General features: G+C 46.4%; 1 protein-coding gene, 1 long non-coding RNA gene and 1 pseudogene across 2 annotated transcripts in view; 1 reads left to right on the top strand and 2 right to left on the bottom strand.

Moving 5' to 3' along the window:
* LOC142777507 (uncharacterized) overlaps positions 1–27619 on the bottom strand; it is a 112125-nt gene that overhangs the window by 30828 nt on the left and 53678 nt on the right. The window lies entirely within an intron of this gene.
* Positions 13905–27619, top strand: part of LOC119175736 (uncharacterized) — a 21450-nt gene continuing 7735 nt past the window's right edge. Inside the window, exon 1 of the mRNA XM_037426687.2 lies at positions 13905–14312. Within this exon, the coding sequence (XP_037282584.2) occupies positions 13985–14312 (328 nt within the window). The 5' untranslated portion in view covers positions 13905–13984. The remainder of the gene's footprint in view (positions 14313–27619) is intronic.
* Positions 22687–22805, bottom strand: LOC119177436 (5S ribosomal RNA; annotated as a pseudogene).

Raw genomic sequence — 27619 nt, 5'->3', positions numbered from 1 at the left:
TTCTGTAGCTTTAGGGGAGTCACAGTCGGTATCAAGGCAGACAAAAAAAAAACGCGTTCTCCTAAAGCTGGTGTTTCTAGATAGATTAAAATGTTGAACGGTTTCACATGCTCGCATGATGACATGACAGCACAAAAGACACGAGCGCCGCAAGGCTGGGCATGACAAGGCATTATTGTATTTGTGTTGCTATTCTCTTCTTTTCCTTCAAATATTTTATAAAATACTTAGTTTATTACGCATAATTATTTCAATTATTTTTATAGGATTATAAATTATTATTTTTTTCGTTTTTACGCACGGCGCGAGATTCGTCGAGATGCTATCTAGCGTCACGGTGTGCACCCGTGCAGATACGTGGTTCGGCCGTAATCCACACGCATGACGACCCGCAGGTGTACCACTTCCCGTTGCTGAGCACCTCGCCGCTCTACGACGGCGGCAACAACGTCCTCGCGGTTCCAGTGGGCGCCGCCGCTTTTCCCTTGTACTCGCCTAAGCTTGTGCCGGCCGCCAACTTCGGCGGCCTGGCGCGCACTCTGGCCGCCGCGCTGGTCGGTGCCCTCTTCTGGGAGCGCCACCAGTGGGTGCGGGGCGCTGCGCTGTCGCTGTACCAGCGCCGGCTGAACTGCCTCGTGACCATGTACAACACGTACCAGGGACCCGCACGCGCGCAAGGCAAGGCAGCAAATGTTTGCCTTCATGTTTACACCACGCTGTCTTTCCATTGGCAAGATAGATGAGGGAAAGAAAGAAAAGTTCAGAAAAAGCCTCCAGCACGCACCTCCGACCTCTGAATTGTGGGTGCAAGGCATTAACCTCTGCGCCACGAAGGCACATTTCCTTTATCGTTCTAATGACAAGCTATTTATATCCAACACATTCCGCTGGCGAAGGGCACCTCGGGGAAGCTGAGCTACTATCGTGTTTTCAACATTACCAGCGAGATGGCGCAATGAGCGCTCGTTGCCAGATTGTCACGACGCGGCGGCGCGCGCTCTCATGTCCCACGCGTGCTTTGCCCAGCGGAGAGGGGACGCTCTCACGAGCGCTCGCTTATCTCGCGGTGGGGACAAACCTACGCTTTGGGATTCTGTTGTAGTTACCGGGCGCACAATAGCCACTGCAATCGTAGCAAAGTGTCAGTTTGCGAAAAGGGCATGATTTTCAGACACAGCGAAGTAACAACTGAGATGCTAATTCGCGTTAATCTGTACCTGTGAGTACGTTTGTGTGCCATTTGTACATGAGAAACGTGGGGCACGTTCCGATCAGCTTGCCATTCTTCACGTGACCTTACAATTTGTTCCTATCGCGTTCATTGCATCGCTTTTGCGCCAAAGCTGTGATTTTTTTCTTCGTTAGTCACAATAATAATGGTAACTAACAGATAACGATACCAAAGGAAGTATCATCATTAGCCTTGTATGCCAAATGCAAGGCAAAGGCCTCTCGCATAATACGCCAACCAACCCGGTTTTGTTTGAAATTCGAAGTTCGGTTTATTTTGCCACACAAAGTACAAAAGCTTCAGATGTAGTTTGGAAGGTGAGACAAAGTCTGCGTATATGTAGCTTGACTGGCCCTACCTCCCATTACCCAGCAGCAGACACTTTAGCAGAAGCAAATTATTGCAATATGCAGAAAGGGTGCTTTTCGTTGCCACGTTGTACCACACACTTCCTAATCTCATCTGCCCACCTAACTTTCTGTCTCCCCCTGACCCACTTGCCTTTTCTAGGGATAGAGTCAGTTACCCTCAAAGGGGCCCTGCAACATATCTCGAACATGGTCAGAAAACGCTGTCAATCGGTAGTACAGGCTCCCGACAACACGCGAGCCAAATATTATAAAACAACATGCGGCCTGGAATTCACAATAAATTATCAGTTGGCTAAAAATTATTTTCTCTCGAGAAATCACGGAAGACGCTCAAAAATCACCCGTAAAAAGCCCATCTATCAGCCATTGGCTGATTTGAACATGGCGTGCTCGGTAATTACAGAGATCGCAGCGGGAAGCCGCAACTTGTCCGCGCGCTCGCGCGCGATCGCACTGGAAAAGCAGCGCATTCGAAGAAAAAAATGCTGAAGATCACGAGACATGCGTGAGATTTTGCTTTGCCCCTGCCACCTCTCGCTGCTTAGCTTCCAGTGCTTTCGTCGGGACGAGAGAAGAGAGATTGTAATTGCAGCATGCGACAAATCTTTGTAACTACACTCGCACTTGATGTATTCTTAAAATTTTTGCGGCGTTGAATACGTGAGGCAATAAGCTCTTCCAGTGAATTCATTTCATGGTTACTGGAAAAAGTGTTTAAGGTCCCCTTTTCATGATCAGAAGTTATGCTGTGTAAGTGCTATGTGCCCGACCCATGTCTATTTCTTTTTCTTGATTTCAACTATGATACCCTCAACCCCGGTTTGTTCCCCGACCCACTCGGCTCTCTTTTTGTTTCTTAAGGTTGCACCTATCATTTTCCTTTCGATCGCTTCCTGCGTCGTTCTTAATTTCAGTTGAACGCTCTTTGTAAGCCTACAGATTTCTGCTCCATATGTAAGTACCGGCAAGATGCAGCTGGTATATACCTTCCACTTGAGGGTTAGTGGTAGATTTCTATTCATGATTTGAGAATGCTTGCCGAATGTGATGTACCCCATCCTTATTTTTCTAGTTATTTCACTCTCATAGTTTGGCTCCACGGTTACCACCTGTCCTAAGTAGACACATTCTTTTACAATTTCCAGTGTCTCTCCACCATCGCAAAGCGTTGTTTTCTGCCAAGACCGTTGCACATTACTTTAGTGTTGAGCATATTGATTTTCAGACCTCTTATGCTTTAATCACGAGCTGTACTTCTTCCCCCGAGTTACTCAGCAATATGATGTCATCGGTGAAGCGCAGGTTACTAAGGTACTCTCCATTAACTCGTATGCCTAACTGTTCCCATTCTGGGCCTCTGAAAACCTCCTGTAAGCACGCGGGAAATAGAATGGGGCAGATTGTACCCCCCTGCCTTACACCCTTCTTGATTGGTATTATGTTGCTTTCTTTATGAAGTACTATGGTAGCAGTTGATCCCCTGTAGATTTCTTCCAGGATGTTTATATATGCTTCGTCGACGTCGTTGAGTCGTAGGGGTGGGCACCGTGAAGGCGGGTTGAAAAGGTTAACGGACAAGAAGGAATCGCTGATAAGCCGCGTAGCTCGCTCCTGCTTTCATGTCACAATCAAGCAGGTGCGCTCTCTGGATGTGCGACCGGCAAAGGATTCGCTTTAAGCCAGCTTCTTCGCTGGCGTTGCTTTACGATGCAGCCGGGAGCACTGTCACGTGGTACTTTTTGTATTTCGCGAAGGTTGTTTATTATTCAGAAAGACTGAGTACGCGATTCATACGTCGCTTAAAATCGCACAGTTCGATGCCCCACGTGGATAATTACAAGTGCCTCTTTGACGCTTCAACAATTATAACAGTAGATCAAGATTTATATATTTAAATACTTCATGTAAATAAATCTTATTACCAAAAATTACTATTGTCGAGTCTGTTGTACTAGAAACAAAATGCATCAGGTTGTTTTTTTTTTCGAGTAACGCTAGCGGCTTTCTTTTTTAAATCGTGCTGCGAGTTAACAGGGACAGTCTGTATATCTAAAACCATGTTGCGCATTAGCAAAAGTATCAGTTAGACTCTACAAAGTTAGCGAGATTTTTGAAATTTACACGTTCTAATAATTCGCAACAATTACTTGTTAGTTAGATGGGTTGATAATTAAGACGTGAATTTATGGGGCCAGATTTATAGATTGGAACCACCTTCTCTATTTTTCATTCCCTTGGGAGTTGACAATAACTCAATGATTGTTCAGAGATTTTAGTTAGTATCATAGAACTAACTACATTAGGGCTTTTAAGGAATTCGCCATTGATGTCATCATAGCAAGGAGTGGAGTGGTAAGTAACCTATCAGCTTCAAGATTTCAGATACCTCGATAATCACCGAATCCATCGGCATGTAATTATATTGATGCGCACAAGGAAACTTGATGTTACCGGATTTAGACAACTGGCTTGTAAATTAATCAGTAATAACTGATGCACACGTGTTATGAGTACTATTTCTAGATGAATGTCCTTGTGTTAGTTATGGGATTAATGATTTGCCAAAACTTTCTAGGGTTAGCTTTACTGTTTCAGGTAGTTTTCTATAGTTAGGAAGTTGTCTTTTGCAGTTTTTAGAGCTTTTAAGTAGGTGTTTGCAGCAGATTTGTAAGTAGTCCAGCGCGAAGGTAAAGGCGAGTTTTATTTTCAGCTAAACGAAAAAAACGCCTTTTGCGATTAGATAGCTGGGCATTTTAGATCACTGGAATACCACGGCGCTTGGGAATTGGAAATGAACGTGCGGTGCAGGTCCCAGTTGAATTGAATGGAACGAAATTCAAACTATCTAACAAAGTCATTGATTGATGACTGATATGTGGGGTTTAACGTCCCAAAACCACCATATGATTATAAGAGACGCCGTAGTGGAGGGCTCTGGAAATTTCGACCACCCGGGGTTCTTTAACGTGCACCCAAATCTGAGCACATGGGCCTACAACATTTCCGCCTCCATCGGAAATGCAGCCGCCGCAGCCAGGATTTGAACTCGCGACCTGCGGGTCAGCAGCCGAGTATCTTAGCCACTAGACCACCGCAGCGGGGCTAACAAAGTCATCGTGAAAGTGAGTTAGCTCATTATTTATTTCTCCGAAGTTGGCTTTCCGGTAGTCCCGTATGTGTTTCCACTGTTCAGTCTTTTCACGGCTAATATTGATGGCAAAAACTAGCGAGAGGTGGTCGCTCATCCTGGTAAGTACGTAATGTCGGAAGCGAGGTCAGGGTGTGTTGTAAGTATTAAGTCGAGAGCGCTTGCTACATTGCTTGTAATTCTGGCGGTTTGACTTTCTGACTGAAGCAATAAACAGATCATACATTGAGGGAATCTTCACTCATATGTGGAAAAGGCGAAAGACGTATCGGCATTCTGCTCCACGTTATGTTTGGAAAGTTAAAATCTCCTAGCAGTAGCATATAGGGAAAGAAGGAAAACGAGCTCTTACTATGTTTATAGAGTAATGCAATTCATTAACAAATGTGCATGGTAGGGGAGGTGATCTGTAACACCACCTGGAACCAGCTTATACTGTTAGCCAAGGTTAGTAAAGCCTGTTATCTCTAGTAAACTCTCCACTTGGATTGGTGATGCTGGTATGTCCTTCGAGACAGCAAGTAATATGCCTGCTCCTCTAGGCTCGGTGGGATCACAGCGATAAACCGTATAGTTGTTTGCCTCATGAAATATTTCCGAGTTTGTTGTTTGCGCGCACAACCACGTTTCAGTGAAAAACTATACTATTTTCACACTGCATGTATCTATAATGGGTGGAAGGGCACAAAGTTTATAGAGAAAACTTCTGGCATTAGCAAAGAGTACAGATACCGGATGCGATTGTCGATGAGATGATATTCCACTACCCCTCCCTTCTCGCAGTGAGACATTTCACCTAGTGGAGTCTCCGCGACTTGATTGCTTGCCACGCGAGGGTATTTTTTCAACGGGATCAAGCTCATAGTTGTAGTATAAACAGTTGTTATTCATGAGTAGTTTGTTATAGCGCACTTTAGACTGCGGATGCCCAGGATAGCTGTTGGCAAATTCGATTAGTGTTTTGCGTAAAGTACGGGTACTGGGGCGAAAATCTTCCGTCACTGAAATGTTTTTTTTTTTTTGCTTCAGCTGGTTACGAAGTGACAAATCTTTTTATCTGGTCTTGTAGTTATAAAATTTGGCTATTATGGTGTGAAACAAGACAGGTAAAAACGTGCCAAGGCAATGTGGTTGATCAATCGTCTCAGTGAAGAAAGGTACTTCTTTTATCGCAGCTGATAGCCTCAGTTTCGCTCCAGGTTTCTCTAGCGTCAGCCAGGCTATGAAATGATTAGGTTGTCCCGATTTTTCCTGAATTTGATTGATTGATATGTGGAGGTTAACGTCCTAAAACCACCATATGATTGTGAGAGATGCCGTAGAGGAGGGCTGCGGAAATTTCGACCACCTGGGGTTCTTTAACGTGCTGTCCTCAAGTTCATCAAAGCGTGTTTGGTAGTTACTACTTCAGTACATTATACCAGATATCGACACACGCATATGTAATAAATTACCCAGTTGATCAAAGTACTTTTATTTTTCTTCAAATTCCTCTAGTATTTTTTGTATTCCGGTTATTTTTGTTTTTGTGCCTTTAGCCCGCTTTCAATTGCTTTCACGCCAACAGCTATAGCTCAGTTTGTGCTTTCGAGCTTTGAAGCAAACGGGTGTGTATATATATCTCTGAGTAGTCTAAACATTGCTTTCATGTGCTTGGTGCGATTTTCTGGTGACGAATCAATGTCGAGTAGGTTCTCAGAGCGCGTGTTCGGCCCCGGCTGAGTTTCAACATCTCCAAATCGCAGGAGCAAGAAAAACATGAAAAAATATTCACATACCATTTCGCACAAGACTTTTGGGCACAGAAACAGTATAGCAAAAGGGGCCGTCTGATCTTTTAGCGTGTAGAGAAAACTTGCTACAAACCTGCATGATGAAAAACCGATGGTTAGAAGCCGTGCAAACCGCACGGTTTCTGTGCCCACGGAGTTTAATCATAACATTACCACCCTTTCATTAATTCTATAGTATTCCTTCATGTTACCAGCTATATTTCTGTGGATAAGGAATTCCACCCCCAGCTTTCTTCTGTCAGCCAAGCCATGATAGCGATGAACGTGCCCATTCTGTAGCACTGTACATGCCTCATCTGTCCTCCTAACCTCACTGAGCCCTATTACATCCCATTTATTGCCCTATAGCTCTTCGAACATTACAGCTAGAATTGCCTCACTAGATAAGTTTCTAGCGTTAAATGTTGCCAAGTTCAGGTTCCTATGGTGGCCTGTCCAGATCCAAAGATTCTTAGCACCCTTTGCTGCGTTGCAGATCTGACCGCCGCCGTAGTCAGTTGCTTCGCAGCTGCTGGGGACTGAGGCCCGTGAGTTAACTGACGTAAGCATGTGGGAGGTAGTGGACAACTACTGCACCAGGGTGGCCAATCCTTTTTTGGTGAGAGAGTGGGTTACCGGTGGTGGTCACTGGTGAGGCCGCATCACAGGCCATTTAATGCGACCCCATTATAACGCGGATAATTTTTTTAACCTATGGAGATTCGCGTGGCACCGAGATTCAAGCCATGGACCTCTTGCACGCGAGGCTGATACTTTAACCATTACGCCATCGCTGAATCACTTTGCATTTGTATGGGACAGTATAGGCGCCCCCTTTGATGTAATAAGCAAATTGCGGCTGACCCCCCACCCCCCCTGCGCTAAGCAGTGAACTTTGAAGTTTCTTTGCAGTTTGGACAAGACGTGATAAACATGCATTGTCATTGTGCCAGAGCAAAATACGGGTTAATAAGCGTCTGACTAGGTTCCTGGCTCCACGAGTGCAACAGGCGACAGCGGACAACTGCAAAAAATGAAGAAAAAAGCATACATACGCCGGCCTAATTTACACGTTTGAGTATAACAATGCGCGAAAAATTTCTCTTCCCAAGCAGTTGTACATGGCGTAGGAACATTTTCCTGCTTTGTGCAGGGCGCTCTCGTTCTGTCGACGGCGTGATCGAGTCGGCACTGTTCGCTGCCTCTTGGAGCCTGGCACCGCTGCACCGTGCGTACCTTGCTGCCGCGGCGCACTCCACGCACATCACTCTGGGCCGAGAGAGCAGCCTCGACGCGGAGCAACTGTTTTTCGCGAGTTTCTGCTACACGCAGTGCTCGCGCGAAGACTCTCTTCGCAGTCGGCTTCTGTGCAACGTGCCTCTTCGAAACTTTGCGGCGTTCGCCAGCGCCTTCCGCTGCTCCCGGGACTCCTACATGAACCCGCTACACCGCTGCCTCACGTGGTAGATGGCCTGTGCTTACTGGACGCACACTTTGTAAGATATTGAAGAAGTCTGCTGGGAAGCTCCAACAGAATCATATTTCTTTGCCTTGTATTGCTGGTAATGAATTGCTTGTTGGAGCAGATAGGCAGTTTTTCTATGTTTTAATGATATCGCATACGCTTTGGAAAGTTTAACAAGATCGAGAGTACTTGTTTCTGAACTTTCTGCGGGCCAAAGCAACTGCTGTCATGAGGGAAATATTTTTTACGGAAAATCTTTAGGCTTTTATTACTTTCTTGTTTGATACCAATACTTTGAAGGGTATCTGAATCATCCAGAGGTCAAAATTTCGTTGTGGTGAGGCAATTATGCACGCGTGTACGACGAACATAAAGCCGTGAAAATAGACCTCTCCCTGTTTGTCAACAGCATGACGTCACTGCGGGCACCCCGCCCCCGACACCCTCTCTCGAAAAAGGTGCTGGTTGGCAAGAAAGTTCCTCCGGCGGCATCTTTATGCATAGCAGAGCTGCGTGTCTGCATTCTTTCGACAGAAATTTCTACATTGCTATGTTCTAAAGTCACAGCTTTTGAAAGAAGGGGGTCGCGGAAGGGTCACTGCTCATAGTTTGGGAATTCGCTCACCGTAGTTGGACGAATAAACTTTGTTTAGAGTACTGAGAGATGCGACTAGCACGCAGTGGGCTTCACCCGCGTAGATGGCAGCCATAAAAAAGTATTATCTTTTTTGAAAGTGAACCTTTTGAATGTACACGATTACTGGCACTTTGAGAAATATTTGCAAGGCATGGCTGTAAACTTACTCAATTTCTATCGTGGCATGTGCAATACGAGGTACAGCAGCATTGGCGGCAGCATGGTTTTGAGCTGCAGTGCGCAAAGTCACGGATAAGATCCTCACTCATTGCCCAAAAGTCTCATCGGAGATGAATGAAAAAAAAAACACTTCTTTCCGTGGGTTAGGCTGAGGTTAACATATCCTCGTGAAAATCAAAATGAAGTTCTGCCGCTGCGTTTCTCAATAACCCAGTAAAAATTCATGTGATGTAAAACCCGACATATTAATATTATGTAATATATCTGGCACAGTTACCTTGCTGCATTTGACACCTATAACGCGTTTTTGTACCTATCATTCCTTTAGGCCTGATACACAAACTTATAACGCGCATTTTCACTTCATAAGAATCGAGTCGTAAAAGTACAAAGTAGATGAGAAACCAAAATCTCCGCTGTTTCTATTAACACGTATCAGGTATCCGATATTACGAGTTATAGCCGTGGTGAAGCATATATGCAGATTCGACAATGCTACAACATGCTTATAGCTCATGCGTAGTGGTATATATCACCAGGAGATCATGAACTTTAATTTTTCTGCAAACCGCGCATACGTTGAGATGTACCCACTCGCAGATAATCGCGTCAAATGCATTTTTACTTTGACTAAAATGTCAGATCGTAAAGTTCCATCGACAATCTGTTACTGAAACCGGCCCACAAATACCAGTGTTTTCGCAAACAGGACGCATCTCATTATTCACACAACACACGATGCACAATATTCCCAATTTCACCGTCTGTAAAGATGAACCAATATTGTCGATGCCTTTTAACGCACATTACACGCCACCGTCAACACTGCACATTTTCAAAGAAGATGCCGCTGTTCCTCGCACAGGCCACCACGTGTGTTCACTTCTCGTAGATAAACAGCCAGCCTGCTAGCATGGCGAACATTTCATCACGCACTTTATCACACACCTAGATGTTCTCTGACACATTCCACAGCTAATGTTGCCACTGTGCGATGAAGATTACGCTTTCAAAAAGAAAAAAAAATTGCCCCAAGCACCGAGCGACTGCACCCCACACAGGCACCGGTGGGAGTGTTTTGCCAACCACCGCCTCGCACGTGCACCGGTGACGTCACGCTGTGACGTACCCCGGTAGAGGTCTATTTTTCGAAACGGGGACGTAATAGTGGAGCTAGACGCATTTTATTATCCTAACCACGTTGATCACCCCTTTCGCTCTTTCCTTCGCTAACCTCCGTAATATCCTCTCTCAAAGCCGCTGCTCCGCCGCGGTGGTCTAGTGGCTAAGGTACTCGGCTGCTGACCCGCAGGTCGCGGGATCAAATCCCGGCTGCGGCGGCTGCATTTCCGATGGAGGCGGAAATGTTTTAGGCCCGTGTGCTCAGATTTGGGTGCACGTTAAAGAACCCCAGGTGGTCGAAATTTCCGGAGCCCTCCACTACGGCATCTCTCATAATCATATGGTGGTTTTGGGACGTTAAACCCCACATATCAATCATTCAATCAATCAAATCTCTCAAAGCCGCTTTGGCGCCCCGCCAAGCGACCCTCCCGATGTCCCGTGGCATACGTCATCGCTGACGCGCAGCTCGGAACAACGTCTACTTCCGGTTGCCGCGACTACTTCCCTCCGTCGACTCCGTAAACTCCGTTCTTTTTCGCGAACCAGGCTGCAGCACATATACGAATAAAATTCATAGCAAACAACTCAGATTCAGTTCGCGCAGTTGCGTTACGGGTCGCAGATTCGTGAGCGGGCGCACGCACGTGGCCAACACGACGAACGGTAAAAAGCAGCACGGACAGCTGCTTGAAGACTCACCGGAAGTCATGGGCTTTTGCTCGACCAATCACAGCATATTTGTACTGTGCGTCACAGATGTTTGAACTGCGCGTCACGCGGAGGCCTGAAACACCTGCAGAGGAGGAGGGCAGGATTGTTTCTTGGAAGTTGTGGCACGCCGGTGGCTCGTGGCGCTGGTATACGTGTAGAATCGCTGATTGCGACGGCATTGTGCACACGATGCTTGTGTTAACTTGAAATGTTTGAAAAAAATATATAGGGGTTGGTTTAGGAGCTCTTTCAGGCTGTCTTAGATTGGACCCTGTGCTGTCACTAGTAGCATAAATTCACGCCCCGCCGCGGTGGTCTAGTGGCTAAGGTACTCGGCTGCTGACCCACAGGTCGCGGGATCGAATCCCGGCTGCGGCGGCTGCATTTTCGATAAAGGCGGAAATGTTGTAGGCCCATGTGCTCAGATTTTGGTGCAACAGGTGGTCAAAATTTCTGGAGCTCTCCACTACAGCGTCTCTCATAATCATATGGTGGTTTTGGGACGTTAAACCACACATATCAATATAATTGATTCATGACGTCACTAGACGCAGGGTGTCTAGTGACTTCCCAACCCTCACTTCTGACTATCGAAGGCGTTGCTTTCGACATAACGGTGGTGTGATCGCCGTTTGTCAAATCTTCTTGCACGCAAATGCGTGTTAATTGTTCTTTTATTGTAAGCGCTCCAGAACGACAGTCGTGGCCACGTTAGCACAGCTGACGTCCCAAATCATACATGCAATTCGCTGGTTCTGTTTAATACACAATTCACATTCCTTTTTTTTTGTATCGAGCAGCACGCACGTCGGGCACGTCTCTGCTAATCTACAAAAATGCTCACTCTTTATTCAGCGGCACATTATCTTCGGAAGAAGGTAACAGCGTTAAAGGCGAACAATTAAACCCTTTTTTCTGAGTTGCGTTTGTGTGGCGGTATAAATAGCACGCGCAAACGAAACTCTTCTACACTTCATGGCTTAGCTGGCAGACCTTGCATATAAGGAGGAAAGGACGCGTTGTACGATAGCAGAGCTTCGCAATTTTTATCACTTCCTGTCCGTATCAAGTCTGAGAAGCTCACGCGAAAGCTGCATTTCGATCGTTGTACGCAGTACGTAGGTTCTGAACAATTTTTTTTTGTCATTGTCGTAAAGATGTGTTTTGTTACTGTTTCCTTTGCTGGCCTTTGTCTTATCCCTGACTGTATTTTATTTCGCGTATGAATGAATGTAGAAGGACGGCGAATACCCGCGCGTGCATGTTTATTTTTTTCATTCTGATGGAAGGAATAATCTGTAATGGTCATATTTGGGTTGATAAACACATGCGTCCATCATCGGAAATGTTCGAAGGGCATGCACGCATGTGAAAGGAAAACACGAGAGCAACTTTTGCATATGTGTTCGACGAACACAGTACATAAGAAGGCACTTCCTTGTACCTTTGACCGTTCGTATACCTGTGGCGGCTGCATTTCCGATGGAGGCGGAAATGTTGTAGGCCCGCGTACTCAGATTTGGGTGCACGTTAAAGAACCCCAGGTGGTCAAAATTTCCGGAGCCCTCCACTACGGCGTCTCTCATAATCATATGGTGGTTTTGGGACGTTAAACCCCACAAATCAATCAATCAATCCGTTCGTATACGCTGTTATCACTAATACAAAACTTCTTGCATACTATCACGACTCACGGTATTCATATTCTGTGTGAACGCGTTTTCCATGAGAGTTTGATGCATACTGAACACAAAGCTCGATCGTGAGAAATAAGGGCAGCGACTTTCCCTGCTGCCAATCAAGTGACTTTTTTTTATTAGAAAGGCAACTCTTAGTCGCGCCTGTGGTTTGTAACGTTCGCACCTCCTCTTGTATATTAACGTACCTGCAACGTATCACCTTTTTGACGTGACTACTAAAAGTTGATTGATCTCACTAGAGATTTCTCTCACTTTCACGCGCTCCACTGACATTTCATCAACATATCAGAGCTCACCCCCCTTGTCTCCGTGTGCTGGGCTTTGTCTTCAGTGCTCCAAAGCCAAAGAGGACGTTGGCAAAGTGAGATCTTTCGTGCCTCACAACTTTGAAGGACTACTTTAGGAGACTGAATACAGAGACGTAATATAGAGCAATATTTTCTTACGTGCTAGTTTGTTTCTGAAGACTTGGAGCGTACATACGGCAAAACCAGAACTGGTTCAACCCATAGGGGGTAAGAACAAGGGTAAGTGTGGTAGAGCATTACTCTTTGCAGGTACCATGTGAACCCAGCCATAAACGCACAGTCAACAGATGTGATTAGTGCTCTTCCAAGTATGTGCGTATATGGATATATGCAGCAAGTTGGGCACATGCAGATTTTTGAAAGCGGATAAGAAAACTGCTTGGTGAAATCTTGCCGAGAAAGGTCGGCATGAAATAATTTTTGACGTCTCCGCGAAGCGTGGTATCGGGACCAGTACACTATATGGCAACATACCTCTATTGTGCGCTTCTGATGGTTGTTCTCAGTATATTCTTCAGTTCTGCGGCTTTTTTTTTTAAAGAGTTACGCGCGGCCGCGAGCCTTTCATGAACCTTAAGGACACCGCATGTCGATTGGTCGCTAAATGTAGCGCATTGCCGCTGAGAATTCGACGAAAAATAAGAAACACACTGGTGGTTGCTCGTCGCGGCCGTTTCGACATCCCTAATATTTACGGTGTGTACATTTATTACGCTGCGTAACAAGCTCATCTTGCTATTGTCGTGGATTTAGCCCGTAGCGACTCAAAAACTCGTCTCGACAGTAAACAGTGCTGGCACTTTCCGCGCCGTCAACACACGCCAACTGATTCCGTGGTACCTGGTAACATTTCTTGAAACCACAGCTCACCAACCACGCCGCATACGCGCAGCCAGTTGGCGAAATGATCCATTTCGGGAAAATTCTATACGCATACACGTGGAAGGTGTGCATCCATGGCCACGGCGATAATTTTCCTCAGGCATGCCACCAGGAAGCGGTCGACATTTGACAGGCAATATCATTCCTTTTGTGACCACGACCTGTCAATCAGTTCGATGCCGATACGAGCGCCACTGAAGAGACAATAGAGAAAACACCTGCAGCTGTCAGCGGAGGAGCGACAGCGAGGCCTCTTGTTTTACGCGGGTATGCCACTCGAGCTGCGAGATAGCCAGCGTCTCTCTGATTGTTCTCTTATCGAGTCTGGAAGCGCTCGTTAAAAGAGAGAGAGAAACTATCGGTGCTTGTGGGCTTGGCAGCTCACCTCAAAATAAGCCTTTATAAAGCATATTCTGGGAAGGGGTTGCCGCTCGCGGCACATCACTCGGCGTCGATGGGACGGTGCGCACTGTCCATGGAAGGAGGGGGCCCCACGCACGGCTCCACTGTCCTCGGGCAGTGCGACTCCGCGGAGGACGTGGTCTTCTGGAGGCCCTTCGCGTCAGCCGTTGACCTGCACGGCCACGTGGATCCGCATCCCCACAGAAGCAGCGTGGAGGAGGAGGCGCCGCGGCCACCTGACACTTGCTGCAGTCCGACCACGGGCCTGGCTCCGTCGCCCAAGTCGGCGTTCCGTCCGGTCAAGCACCTCCAGTGCGCCTACTGTGGCATCCCCTTTCTCAACAGCGGAGAGCTCGTGGGCCACCTCAGAGTGCACACAGGTATACCCCTGCACGGCGCCCCGCTCTTGCTGAACGAATTGGTCGAGGTGTTTTGCATTTCCTGCAGAACCAATTCTGCTAAAGCCTTTATAGTGCCGCATGCGCCAGTAGGCTCATCATGACGAAGCTGCAAGAGTGCGCTTTTGTCATGAACACACTGTTTTTGTCTATGACGCTGATGAAGTGCCAGCACGCGCTCGGCGACCTTGGCGAATAGTATACGAATCAGCCTAATAACGTGTACGTGTTTTGCAATCAGTATAAATATGTAGTTACGTCTTCGCTCGTAAACGTGTATACCCGGAAATATCAGTTTTTAAACGGACGATAACAAGTATACGAGGAGAAATCGTCGCGATAGTGTCATCTCATGAATCACATAACCTCATGAAGCACAAAACCAGTGCGAAATTCTTTAGCGCTCTGCTCAGATATTGGAAAAGACACAACGCTTTCGTTACCCGATGGCATGGTGGCACGCAGCATATCATGCGACTACCAATATGTTTTTCTGCGTGTGCAAGAACATGACGCGAGACTTATGCCTTTTGCTGCGACGCAATATTCATGTGATATAGGATAACTGCGAGTCTACAGTGGTCTAAATACACAATATTTAAAACAAAATCACACTGGACGAGTTCACTAGTCAGACGATACTTCCGCTGCTTCTATGCAGAAAGATTCAGTAAAAGGAGCTTTGAATTGAAACACATTAAAAGAGCACTGACATCAAATTTCATGATCAAAATGTGCCCATCATTCGATCACTTGGTATGCATAGGTCTTCTTGACCAAATTTGAATGGCGTCCGTCGAGTTAAAATTATTTTATTTCGACGTCAAACAGCGTAGAAAAGCTAAGGGGGAAAAAACAAAAAATAGACTGCCTTGCGACATCGACGCTAGTTATGTGTTAGGTGTGATACATTCCACAAATACCATCCTGGTTGACGATACTCTAGTAACGATGACGTCGATGATCTCTGAGTTTGTTTGAAGCCGACTCCTAGCCATGCTCTGGCTCTCCTTGCTGTGTTGAAGCGTGCGTGCGATTCATTGTGTCGCATCGACTGATTTGCGTTGTGCTTCACTGCGTGTGAGTACGATCATTCAGAGCTACAATACGTGCCAGAATGACGGGGAACCACTGCGCATTGAGAACCTGCACATCGAGGCGCGGAAAAAGCAGAAAGTGCGTGACGTTTCATGGCTTTAGAAGCCATTAACCTCAACGCAGCCAGTGGGTTGACTTTGTACGCGCCGTTAGACAGAGGTACTGGAGGTCTGTGAAGAACAGCCGTATTTGCTCCCTTCACTTTGCGGCGAGCTGCTACAGGGTAAATCCTGTGTTGGCGAACCAGTTGAGTTTCACTAGCACTACGAGGCCTCTTCTCGAGGCCAGGGCTATTCCTACCATGTGCCCTGCTGCAGCAGAAAGCAGCGATTCGCTCGCCAAATGGTGAGCGAAGCTGTCGAGGTTCGCAGTTGCTGTTCCTCTCCGACAATACGTCTGGGACTGATAAATACATTGCATTTAACGCGGAGCTTGTTAAGGAAGCGTCGTCGCCAATCGCGGCGAGACATCGTTGTCACAATCACTTGCCGATGTTGACGGCGAGGACGACGATGTTGGTGACAGTGGCGACAGCAAAAGACTGGAATGGCCTTTCCCACGATATCACCACAATCACCTCTCTATCAAGCTTCATGCATATTTCAAATGTAACTTCACATTGATCATCGTGACAAAGCTATCGATTCTATGTTACCCACCCCTTACGTAATACCCTCTCGGAGGTCTTTAAGGAAATAAAAATGAAATGAAAAGCACGTCTACGTCTTCACAAGCACAGCTGGACTGTACGTGCGCTCCTAGAAGACGAAACGCCAGGGTGACGTCACTATTTTTCGTGAAAGCGGTATCAGCGCTGCAGCGGCCTCAAGATGACCACGAGGCAGCGCTGCCAGCACTAGAAAGCACTAAAATTTGGCGGGCTTTTCACCCATTTTGAACTAAGTTCGATAGCGGATATATTATACAATATTACTCGTCACTCAGGTGCGCTTTAGATCGCGAATCGCTACTAGGAGGTCGATAACTACTCGTTGACGCAAAAATCTTGACATGAGTAAATTTTATGTCAGTGCTCCTTTAAAGAGCAGACCGGAGGTGTACGTGCGCTTATTAAAAAAAATTCTTTTGGTTGAGTAGTATTTCGCATCAATGTTGCTTCCAGGGCTGACATTTTACTCAGCGTTCAGCCTTTTTTGTATGTGAAGCAATTTATTGCGGAGCTCAATCCGCAATAAATTCCTGTCATAGCAAGACGTGGCCACCTTACAGAGCATGCACCAACTCTCCTCCCTCTCATTGCGTGAGCGCGAGGAGGTGCGAGGACTCTCTCGCGCTCAGCTGACGAGAGGGGGTGAGTTGGCACATAGGCAGTGGGGAGGGGGAGGACGGTTACCGAGGACCCTCTCTTTGCGCTTGGTTTCTCCGCTCCCGTTTCTTTCTCCGCCACAGCTGTGCACTCGTATATAATGTTGCGCTCGCTCGCACCGTTGCTCTCTCTTAAAAGCGCTGAGCGTTCGCTTTGCGGCACACACGCGGTAATACACATAAATGTGTGGGGGTAACATAAGTGGTACGCAACATATGCACAACTCCGCACACAAATGAAACATACACGAACACATACAAATGTAAGCAATAAATCGAAACACAAATGAACACATGCGCTGCTTCGCATTACCACGCCTTTTTTCTTTAGTGGGAGATGGTGTAACTTTTCTTCTAAAGTTGCAGCTGAGTGACACAATTGCACCAGTCCATGCCTCCACCTTGTGTGAGGCCGGTGAATCCAACACTTTTATTCACGTCTAATCAATATTTCATCGGCGGTACTATTATGAACACCGAGATTCTATCGCATTGACAAATACTGTAATGACCGCAATTTAGGTCTATCAAAGAGGCCGTAGCCCGGGCCAATCAGAACTGTCAAATTGGCGCGTTGGACAACATGGCTGAATTAGAGTTTCCAGAGTAGTACGCCGGGGCCCGGGTTATGCTTTAAGGACACTCTTTTTGTCTGCGCTCATCGTATATTTAAACTGCGGTGTTTGTCCACTGAAATTGTCATAACCATAGGCGTGCCGCAGGGTTCTCCATTTTGGAGGGGGGAAGGGAGTTTGTTGGGACCTCCCCCCTCGTACTAAGTCGATGTATGGGCCAACTACTGCGTCAACCCTCTCAGGTGAATAAGCCCCCCTTCCCCTGTGCGCACGCCTACGGTCTAAACTTCCACAGAGAGGGTAAAACTAATTTGAGATTGGAGCATGTTTATAACATCGTCATATCAATACCTTGGAGTTCAGAAGCCTGTATTATACATGCAAGGATCTTTTTATCAAATTTATTATTTCCTTATGTCCACTCCGCTGAGTAGCCAATCGATTTGACAGTGCGGGAGCGGCTACGTGAACCAGTGATGAAAGGTAAGATGAGGGATAATAAAGAAACCATAATATGATCTCTGGGTATGAACAAAGCAACAATTTTGTGATAATGCATGCTATTAACTTTCGTGCTGCGCAAGTTGTCTCAGTTGTGCATATTCTGATGCTGAACGGAATATAATCGCACAAAAGGAAACCGCTGATTATACCGGACCTGGTTTTACTTCGTTAATATGTCAGATGTAATTTCTTCAAGACTGGTAAAAAATTTTCTAATGCTTTTGACAGACAGCATAATCGTAGTCGTCCAGCTCGATCGATTGAAGACTACATGCGGTAAACGCACTAACTATCATCTTCATTTTGATACGCTGGTCAATTTAAGAAACGCAGATGATGAACTGACAACAGTGTGCTCATCCAATTTCCATTTACCTTTATTTAATTTTTGAAAAATTGTTATGTACTTCTCGGTTGCCACAAGATTGGAAAGTAGCAAATGTACTCCCAATTCGCAAAGGAAGTTCCAAGAAAGACGTCACGAATTATAGGCTTATTTCACCTACATCAATATCCTGCAAGATTATTGAACAAGTAATATACAAGGATATAATGATGTATTTATTAGATCACGATTTATTAACAAAGAACACGGTTTTCGTAAAGGCTTTTCATGTACGAGAGCAGCTTCTTGATTTTTTTAACGACCTAGCCTCAGCAATTGACTTGGGTGGGCAAACAGACTGCATATATCTCAATTACAGCAATGCCTTTGACACCGTTTCCCATTCTCTTCTTCTTGAAAAATTACGAGTGCTAAATATAAGCAAAAAATTCTGAATTAAATTGAAAATTACTTGTTTCAACGCCGCCATTGTGTTGTTTTAAATGGCACTAAATTGAATTTTCTGGGGGTCACATCAGGTGTCCCCCAGGGTTCCGTGTTGGGGCCTCTGTTATTTATTATTTTTATTAATGACATTATTGTATGCATAGGCTCCAGTATTGGCTATTTGCAGATGATTGCGTTATTTACAGAAAAATTCAAAATGAACATGACGTCAATGAATTACAGGCTGGACTTGAGCGTATCCATCAGTGGTGTCTTAAGTGGCAAATGAATTTAAACGCTAACAAGTGAGTCCTTGTGTGTTTTTCAAAGAAGAAAATAATTATATCTAACTATTATTTAAGAAGAAACATTTCAGATAGATAATGTAGGTACAAATATTTGGGTGTATTATTGTCACACGATTGCTCCTAGAATGCGCATGTGAATCATGTTGTTGCTAAGGCTGCGGTTGCATTGAACTATATTCAAAGGAATTGTAGATGTGCAGATTATCAGCTTAGGAATGGGGCTTTTACTTCACCTGTATTATACCACTTTTAGAACTTATGCTTGTACTCTTTGGGACCCGTCATAAGTAGGCTTGATAATAAGTTAGAAAAAATTTAAAACAGAGCATACAGCCAGGTTTGTCTTGAGTTGGTATGAAAGAAATCACAGTTGTACCGAAATGAAAAAAAGAAATAAACTGGAAGACACTTCCATCACGACGTAAAAATAATGTTTGAAGTTGCTATATCAGATATTTAATAATAAAAGAGGAATTCAGAGACACACCTAAAGCAGCCAGAGTGCATATCTGAACGTATAGATCATATATATACACAAAGGGCATACCGGGCCAGGACGCGAGTTCGTTTTTTTTTTGTGAAAACCATTAATGAGTGGAATGGTCTGTTGTCTGAGCAAGTGTGCAGTAACAATGAAGACGCGTTTTTTTTTCATGTTTGTAACCCTCCTGCTGTAATGCCTCTGGGCAAAGCGGGGTTATGTATGAATAAAGAATGAAGAAAGAAAACATCCATCTTGATTAAATATTGAGGATCACACCTCTAAGAGATACCTATTTACGAAGTGAGCGACGAAATACATAGGCATAGCATGTTAGTTCTCAGTAATATTCGCCTAACAAAAAAAACCTTAAAGTTTCACTTTTGTTTCATAGGCATACTCGTTACTTAAGTGCTTCACTGGGCAAAAAGAACTACCACTAGAACTACAGTGTATGTTTACCACAAGTTTGATGGCACACATCACACTATTCATTTGAGCCTCGAATTTCACTCCCAATGAATGCACCTTGCGAACTCACCCGTTACAGTTCGGGAATTCCAGTAGTAGAGCAAATATAAAAAAATAAAAACGGCCCCACCAAATATTCTTCATGCCGGACTGCTGCAGTGTTGGTGAGCTGCATGCTGTCGTTCATGGCGACTCTGCGATGTCATCTTTCTTTATCGGAGGTCGTTTTTTTCTTGTTGACCTCATGTATATCCCTTGGGAATATATCGCGAGAGCATTCGACTTGGAACCGCCGCGGTGGTCTAGTGGCTAAGGTACTCAGCCGCTTACCCGCAGGTCGCGGGATCAAATCACGGCTGCAGCGGCTGCATTTCCGATGGAGGCGGAAATGTTGTAGGCCCGTGTGCTCAGATTTGGGTACACGTTAAAGAACCCCCGGTGGTCGAAATTTCCGGAGCCCTTCACTACGGCGTCTCTCATAATCTTATGGTGGTTTTGGGACGCTAAACCTCACATATCAATTATCAATGTTATTGCACATGAACCTCCACGGCAACCACGCGAAACACGCTTCTCTAGCGCCGGGCAAACGCAATCATATCACGAAACAACACTTGCCAATTCTAAATAGTGTGCTTGCTTCACAAATACGGATATCAGCTGGGGGAGTGAACTTTTCCCGCCACATTCTGCACAGCCACATAGCCCGACGCTTGGCGTCATTTTTTATTTACCCTGGAAATAGCAAAAATGTTTAGCAAAAAAAAAAAAAGCAATGATGTTTTGCCCGTTTCTCGTCAGTTGCTGCTTCCTAAAGCAAAGCACCTGGACATTTTTTGATGGCTCAACAAGCCTGCGGTTCAGTGTGCAAACGACTCGTGGTGTATAAAATTCCTTGATGCTTTTCTGATGCTACAAAAAAGTCACAGCTTTGCCGCAAAGGCGAAGCGACGAACGCGACAGCAATGAATGGGAAGGTCACGCGCAGAATGGCAAGCAGATTGAAACGTGCCCCGCATTTCTCACGCACAAATGACGCACAAAACGCACTCACAGGTGCAGATGAACGCGATAAGAATAAGCGTCACAGTTGTTCACTGTGTCTAAAAAGCGCGCCCTTTGCGCAAACAAAGGTTGTGCAACGAATGCCGTGACCTTTGTGCGCACCGTAACTACAACAATCGTTCCAGTGTAAGCCCAACGCCAGCCAAGACGTATGATCGTCCCGACCGGGAGATAAGGGCTCGCGAGAGATCGTCCACTCCCCTCCTCTCCGCGGGCCAAAGTACGCGTGAGAAATGAGTACCGCCACGCGCTCATTGCGCCATCTTGCTGATAATGTTAATGTTGGCCTGCAATGCTTTTATAGGACCAAAGTTAGATTATGCTAGTGTCGTTTGGAACCCACATATAAAGAAAGATGTTAAGAAGCTTGAGATGGTGCAGCTGAAGGCGGTTCGCTTTATCTTTGATGCCTACCACAGAAATGACTCGCCAACAACAATTATGGTCATTAATGATATCTCTACTTTATAATACCGAAGAGCTGTTGCCCGGCTGAAATTTCTACACTCACTTTATTTTCGTAAATTTAACATTTGTCCAGTAACTTATATAAGAAATCGAACCTCAAGCCAAACTCGACATACTCACAGTTACACTCTTGAACCTTACTTCGCACGTACTAATCTTTTCATGAACTCGTTCTTTCCTCGGACGATCAATGATTTGAATGCGTTACCTTCTGAAGCATTCTGTGATAATGAAAATTCTGACTTCGATAACTATGTATCTTTCCGTTTTTAACCGTACAACTCAAGATCTCAGACTGTCTCACGTTGTATCTGATTTGCATTCTCCGGTTGCAATTTTCAATTTCTTGCTGCCATTTAACTCTGTTCAAATGTTATCCTGTGTTCTACTGCCTGAACATGTTTTTAATGCTTAAAATTTCTTTTTATTTAAGTTACATTGTGAATCCCTTTTTATTATGCCTCCCTGCTTGGTCTTTCGACCGCAGTATTCTGTAAATAAAAATAAATAAGTAATACTGAAAACACAATTGCTTTGCCCCCCTCCCCCCCGAGATGCGTGCTAAATGTGGTAAGTGTAAGATATATATATAGCTGGCCGTTTGAGCTCTGAAGGAGGTATACCTCTTTGTGGCTCAGTGGTAAACGCATCGCATTCGCGACGTGGAGGTCACACGTTCAACTCCGTGCGCCGGAGTGTTTTTCTAATTTTTTTCTTTCTTGCGTTTTCGAATATATGAATGCGTATATATATATACGGTGCATGACATCGACGCCGACGCCGACAGCGATATCTAGCAGAGAGTGTCCATATAATTGCTATCTCAATAAAAGAATCGCCCGCCATCGCGCCGAACTTGGGGGGCCGAAAGAAACTGGCGAACCGAGAGAGTTGGACCATTTCTGTGGCGAAGCACACCGGCTGCACGTGGCGGCGAAGAGAAGAGGATGGCGGTATTTTGGCTGATGTAAAAGGCCGACGCTCCGCGGAGCGCTCTTCCCGGACGTTTCAGAAACTAGCACGCAAGCGCAATAACAGCTGTTGATTAATATGTGGGGTTTAACGTCCCGAAACCACCATATGAATATGAGAGACACCGTAGTGGAGGGCTCCATAAATTTCGACTACCTGGGGTTCTTTACCGTGCACCCAAATCTGACCACACGGGCCTACAACATTTCCGCCTCCAATGGAAATGCAGCCGCCACAGCCGGGATTCGATCCCGCGACCTGTGGGTCAGCAGCCGAGTACCTTAGCTACTAGACCACCACAGTGAGGTAAAGAAGATGCTATCAGCACTCGGTGTTCCCAGGTGGTCTCCCTCACAAGTACTGACCGAGCCCAATGCTGCTTAGCTTCAGTGATCGGACGAGAACCGGCGCATTCAGCATGGTATGGTCGATGGCAAAAGCGAACGCTCTACCACTGAGCTACACCCCCGTGCATATGACAGCTGTAGGCAGTTATGTTCGGTGCAGGGAATTTTCGCTTTTTTGGGCGATTCTTTCCTGTCATTTTGAGCCAAAGGAACCTTTGTGATATTGCAGGGAATTTCAGGAATGGTTAAATTCTCCTATGAAGGCCGATATATAGCAGTTACAGTGTGCCTTCATCTGTGTAATCGGTTCTGACGCATGCACCACGCAAGCATAGCCCTTGAGATTTGTTTCTAATATTTATATGGAGCGATTTCTAGATCACTACTGCTGTTAGGCTTGAAGCCCACAATTTGCAGTGTACTAACAGTGTATGAAATAATAAGTTTATGCTTTCGTTGTGCGGCAGTGGAGGGGCTAATCATGATTTCAAAAGTCGCCAGTACGTCAGGCACGTGTAATTTTAGTATGTGTGTGCCTGGATAGGGGCGGATGTTGGTACTGTTGTGCTGGGAAGTATGCTGGGAATTGCGTCAACGTTTGCAGGGGAAAATCCCCGAAATAGGGAATTTTCATGTCTCTGAATGGGAATAATTCATTCTTGTACGGAACATCGCTGGCTGTAGGCGTCGTGTGCTATAACGTGGCGGCTCGATCAAATTGCGCCTGCTTTGCGTTGAAGCAAGCATCGTTCTTGCTATGTGCGCACGCCAATTGAGAAGCTGACATGGTTCTCGAGAAGAGAAGAGACTGTGCCTTTTGTGCAATTGATCGTAGAAATAGTAAATCTCGCTCCATACATGAGCAAAACTTTCAAGCCATGCTGGCACTGCCACGACTAAGCGGTTCAGCGGAACAAAAAGAATGTTTTCGCAGCTCACACGAATGTTTTTGATCAGCTCAATGTTGGGCACCGTAAGATTGGTAGCGAATATATTCTGCAAAACCTGACATAACATATTGCAATGTTCGAAAATTTTCATTAGCTACTTACCTGTAAACAAAAGGATGTGACCAGTCGGCTAATCATAGAGAACGGATAATATAGCATTTATGTGTTACCAATAGCACTGATTTCATGTGCTACCGACTTTAACCAGCCAATATGTCGCCCTTATGTACTGCTCAATTGTAGCCGTGCTTCATTGTGCCGTTCATGCCGATAAATCAAGAAACGTTCTAAACAAGTTTTCAGTCGCACTCTATGGAAAAATCTGTGCACCAAAGAAGCGCCCATGACAAATCCATACTGCTCTGAGCAGGTGCCGATCGAATAAAGCTTCCCGTCATTTTTTGTCTGTGGGCGATGGAAGGCCCGCGTTTCGTTACATATCTTTCTTGGCTCGAAACGTTAGCCCGCTGCGGTAAATTTTTTGTGAACCTTCAATTCATAGCGCAGTCAAATTTTTCTTTTTTATCGTTGCCTGATGAAAGAGCTGCATATGGTCGGTAGTATTTAATTCCAGAATTGCCTCCCAACTGAAGGACGATGCCAAAAGTGCCGGAAGACGAAAGGCGACACATTGTAGATTTATGCCGGAGAGAAAATTTGCAAAGTGCTATATCTGCGATGACGAACCGTCCTCTTGCAACTGTGAACGGAATTGTGTATGGGGAAAGGTTTACTTGCACGATCGCTAGCAAAAAAGGCACAGCTGCTTCGCTTCTCGAGAACCGCGCCAGCTTCAAAATTTGCGTGCGCACATACAAAGAGCGATGCTTGCTTCACCGCAAAGCAGGCGCAATTAGGTCGAGTCGCCACACTCGATAGCATACGACGTGGCGCAGGGCCCGCTTACAGCTGTCATTGCGCTTGCGCGATAATTTCTGAAGCGTCCGGGTAGGAGTTCTGTGACGTTTACCCTAATCCAGGAGAGGTGCTCCGCCGAGCGCCGGCCACACGGTGCCACGTTCAAGGCAGAAGTAGACGGCTCAGTACATTCAGCGGGTTCAGTAAGTGTTGTACAAATATGATTTGTGGTGTGTGAAATCGTGGCCATCTAGGACTGAAAAATTATTGCAGGAAGGAGCAAGGAGTGTCGTCGTCGTCATCGTCCCTTTTAAGAAGTCGCGGGCTTTCGCCAGCGCCTCTCGTGCCTTGCGCACTGTGTTCTCGCGCCGCTGCGCAACATTGGCCGCCCACAACTCACTTATTCTGAAGGGCAGGTCCCAGAACGTTGCCGCGCCTCTGCCGCCTGCCGCGAGAAACATCACTACTATGGACGCTATCTCGATTGCTCCGGGTTGGTGTCATCACTTCTGGCTCTTCTCCCCTCCGATACTCGATGCGGCTGTTTCCCGTGTCCGATGCTGAACCGCAGTCGATGCACCAAGCCTTTATGGCACAAAAATGCGCATCAAGTAGACTCGCAACGTGAACGCCGGTTCATCGGCGAGCACCGACTTTGGTGAACAGTATTTCCCACAGCTGGGCCTCTTCGAGCACCGGGAACTTCTGATAAAGCCCTTGGCCTGGACGCCCCTAAAGAGGAGCCCTTCAAGAGAAGCTTGTCGTTCGGGATCGGTGGTAGCAGCGGTGACGACAAGAACACTTACCAGCTGATGTTCCTTTTCGGCAAGGGCAAGAAGGGCAGAAGCCAGGAACCCGGTAGAAAACTCATGTCGGATGCCATGTTGACCAAGACAGAGCACGACGAGGAAACTATCGCAGCAGTTCTACGTGCTCCCGGGCGTCAGCTAATTACCTGAAGTGAAACGTGGTCAGGATGTCACTCTCGTCTTGCGGGCGCACGCGTTTCCGTGCTCTCTGAAGGCTGCTTCCAGCAGCAGTGTGTTCCTCACGACGACGGCCACTCACCGAGCAACGCCGTTGGTGGCCAGGATCTACCGCAGCTCAGCCTCTTCGAGCAGTGGGAACCTCAGTGCAAACTCTCGACCCCCCAGTACGCGGCTAAAGAGGAGCCCATCAATTGGTGCTGGTCGTGCCACATCGGTGGAGGTGGCAGTGGCTTCAAGACCTAGCATGCTTCGCCCGCTGGACACGATAAGGGCGCCTTATTGTGTGTGGTTCTGCTTTAGAGGAAAAAAAAGTAGCTCAATGAATTGAGTAGCAGCGGGATTAAACATCTTAGAGTCTTCCTAGACCGTGCTTCAGAGTGCTGCAGTTATTGGTGACACGAGCTACGAGCACAACCTTTCATGGAGAAGCGCAAGAATCCAGCGTGGCAAGCTTAGTAGAAATGCATCCCAGCGAAGCGTAAAGTTCTTGGGTAGTTGATTCAGCTGCCTAATCTCAGACTAAGACCGACATGCTGCTCATAACTCATGGGGCTCATGAAGCCAAGTGAACGCGACAGCGCAGGTAAGGTGGCAGCCGAGCCTACCAAGCTTTCAATGGCACCCACGTCTACCAATGGTCACAACACCGAGATAAAACCGTGGCAGTGGTGCTTCACCAGTAACCCACTGCTGTCGAAGCCCGGCAAAAACCCATTCGGTTGGCCTGCTCCAGCGCCATCACTGGTGCTTCAACGGAGGACGCTGCTACATTAACGTGTCGAATGAGACGCTAGAAGGGACAGAAGCAACTGCTGAGAAAGTGAATCCTAACACAAGGCCCCGTTGCTATACGCAAAGCCATGAGCCTAGTACACTGCCCCCCCCCCCCCCCACCGGAATACGCATCCTTTCGCGAACTACACAACTGCTACGATAACAGCATTTGTCACACGTTTATCAACGCTGTGGCACATCGTCGGCAGGCAGCTCCACTGACCGGTACACCAACTTCAAGGCTTTACAGGCGGCCTTCAAGCACTCGAAGTGGCCTCGCCGGGACGACTCTACCAGGCTGTCATTTGTGCTGGATAACTTCCAGTTCCTGCCTCCGGTCAAGCGAACCACCACAAAGGTAACTGCCAAGTCAAAAAAGGTGGGGGTGCGAAGGACGAGGCCAACGTTTCCAGTGCATCAGTAGTTGAGACGTGGGCCATCCGCATTTTAGTTGGAAGACGCTGCAGAAACAGCTCACGTAGTACAGCTGTGTCCGAAAAGCCTACCTGGTGCCCATCTATGTACTGCACGTGACGTAGAAATTGGGTGGGACGTCTGTCTCCAAGCGCTTCGTTGTTCAGGAGGTGTTGAATTCGTCGATGCACAGGCTGAACGAGGCGGCGAAAAAAAGTCTGCTTGTCTGTCCTATACGGAGCTTCATTAAGCAATCGCGCGAGCATGTCGCGTATCTCGGTCATTGCCTGTAGCAGCAACGCGTCAAAAAGTAGCTCGTACTTGCGAACTTCTTGCGTGACGTGATGGATGCGGAACTGGTTGTCGTCTTGTAATCGAGCCGATATCAAGATCCACATTCATCGCGTCACATCAGAAGTTAGCAAGTATGACCTACTCTTTGAGACGTTGCCACTACAGGCAGTGGCCGAAATACGTGACATCGCGCGACGGCTTGATGAAGCTTCATATATGACAGACAAGCAGACTTTTCTTCGCCGCCTCGTTCAGCCTGCACATAGGTGCATCCAACAACTCCTGAACAACGAAGCGCTTGGGGACAGATGTCCCACCCCATTCCGGCGTGACCTTCAGCACCTAGTTTGGTACAAAGTTGGCTTCTTGGACAGAGTTTTATACGAGAGCTGTTTCTGCAGCGTCTTCCAAGTAACGTGTGAACAGCTCTCCTTCAACTCCTGATGCAATGGCGACCTTGGCCCCGTCCTTGGTACCCTCACCCTTTTAGACTAGACAGCTCTCTTGTAGTGGTTTGCTTTACAGGAGCCAGGAACGTGAAGTACTCCGGTGCAAATGACAGCTTGGTCGAGTCATCCTAAGGTGGCCACTCTGAGTGCTTGCAGGCCGCATGTGAAGCCTTG

Source organism: Rhipicephalus microplus, chromosome X (assembly GCF_043290135.1).
Source record: "Rhipicephalus microplus isolate Deutch F79 chromosome X, USDA_Rmic, whole genome shotgun sequence".
NCBI classification, from domain to species: domain Eukaryota; kingdom Metazoa; phylum Arthropoda; class Arachnida; order Ixodida; family Ixodidae; genus Rhipicephalus; species Rhipicephalus microplus.
The sequence above is the reverse complement of the archived record's forward strand: the minus strand, read 5'-3'. Positions and strand labels throughout refer to the sequence as shown.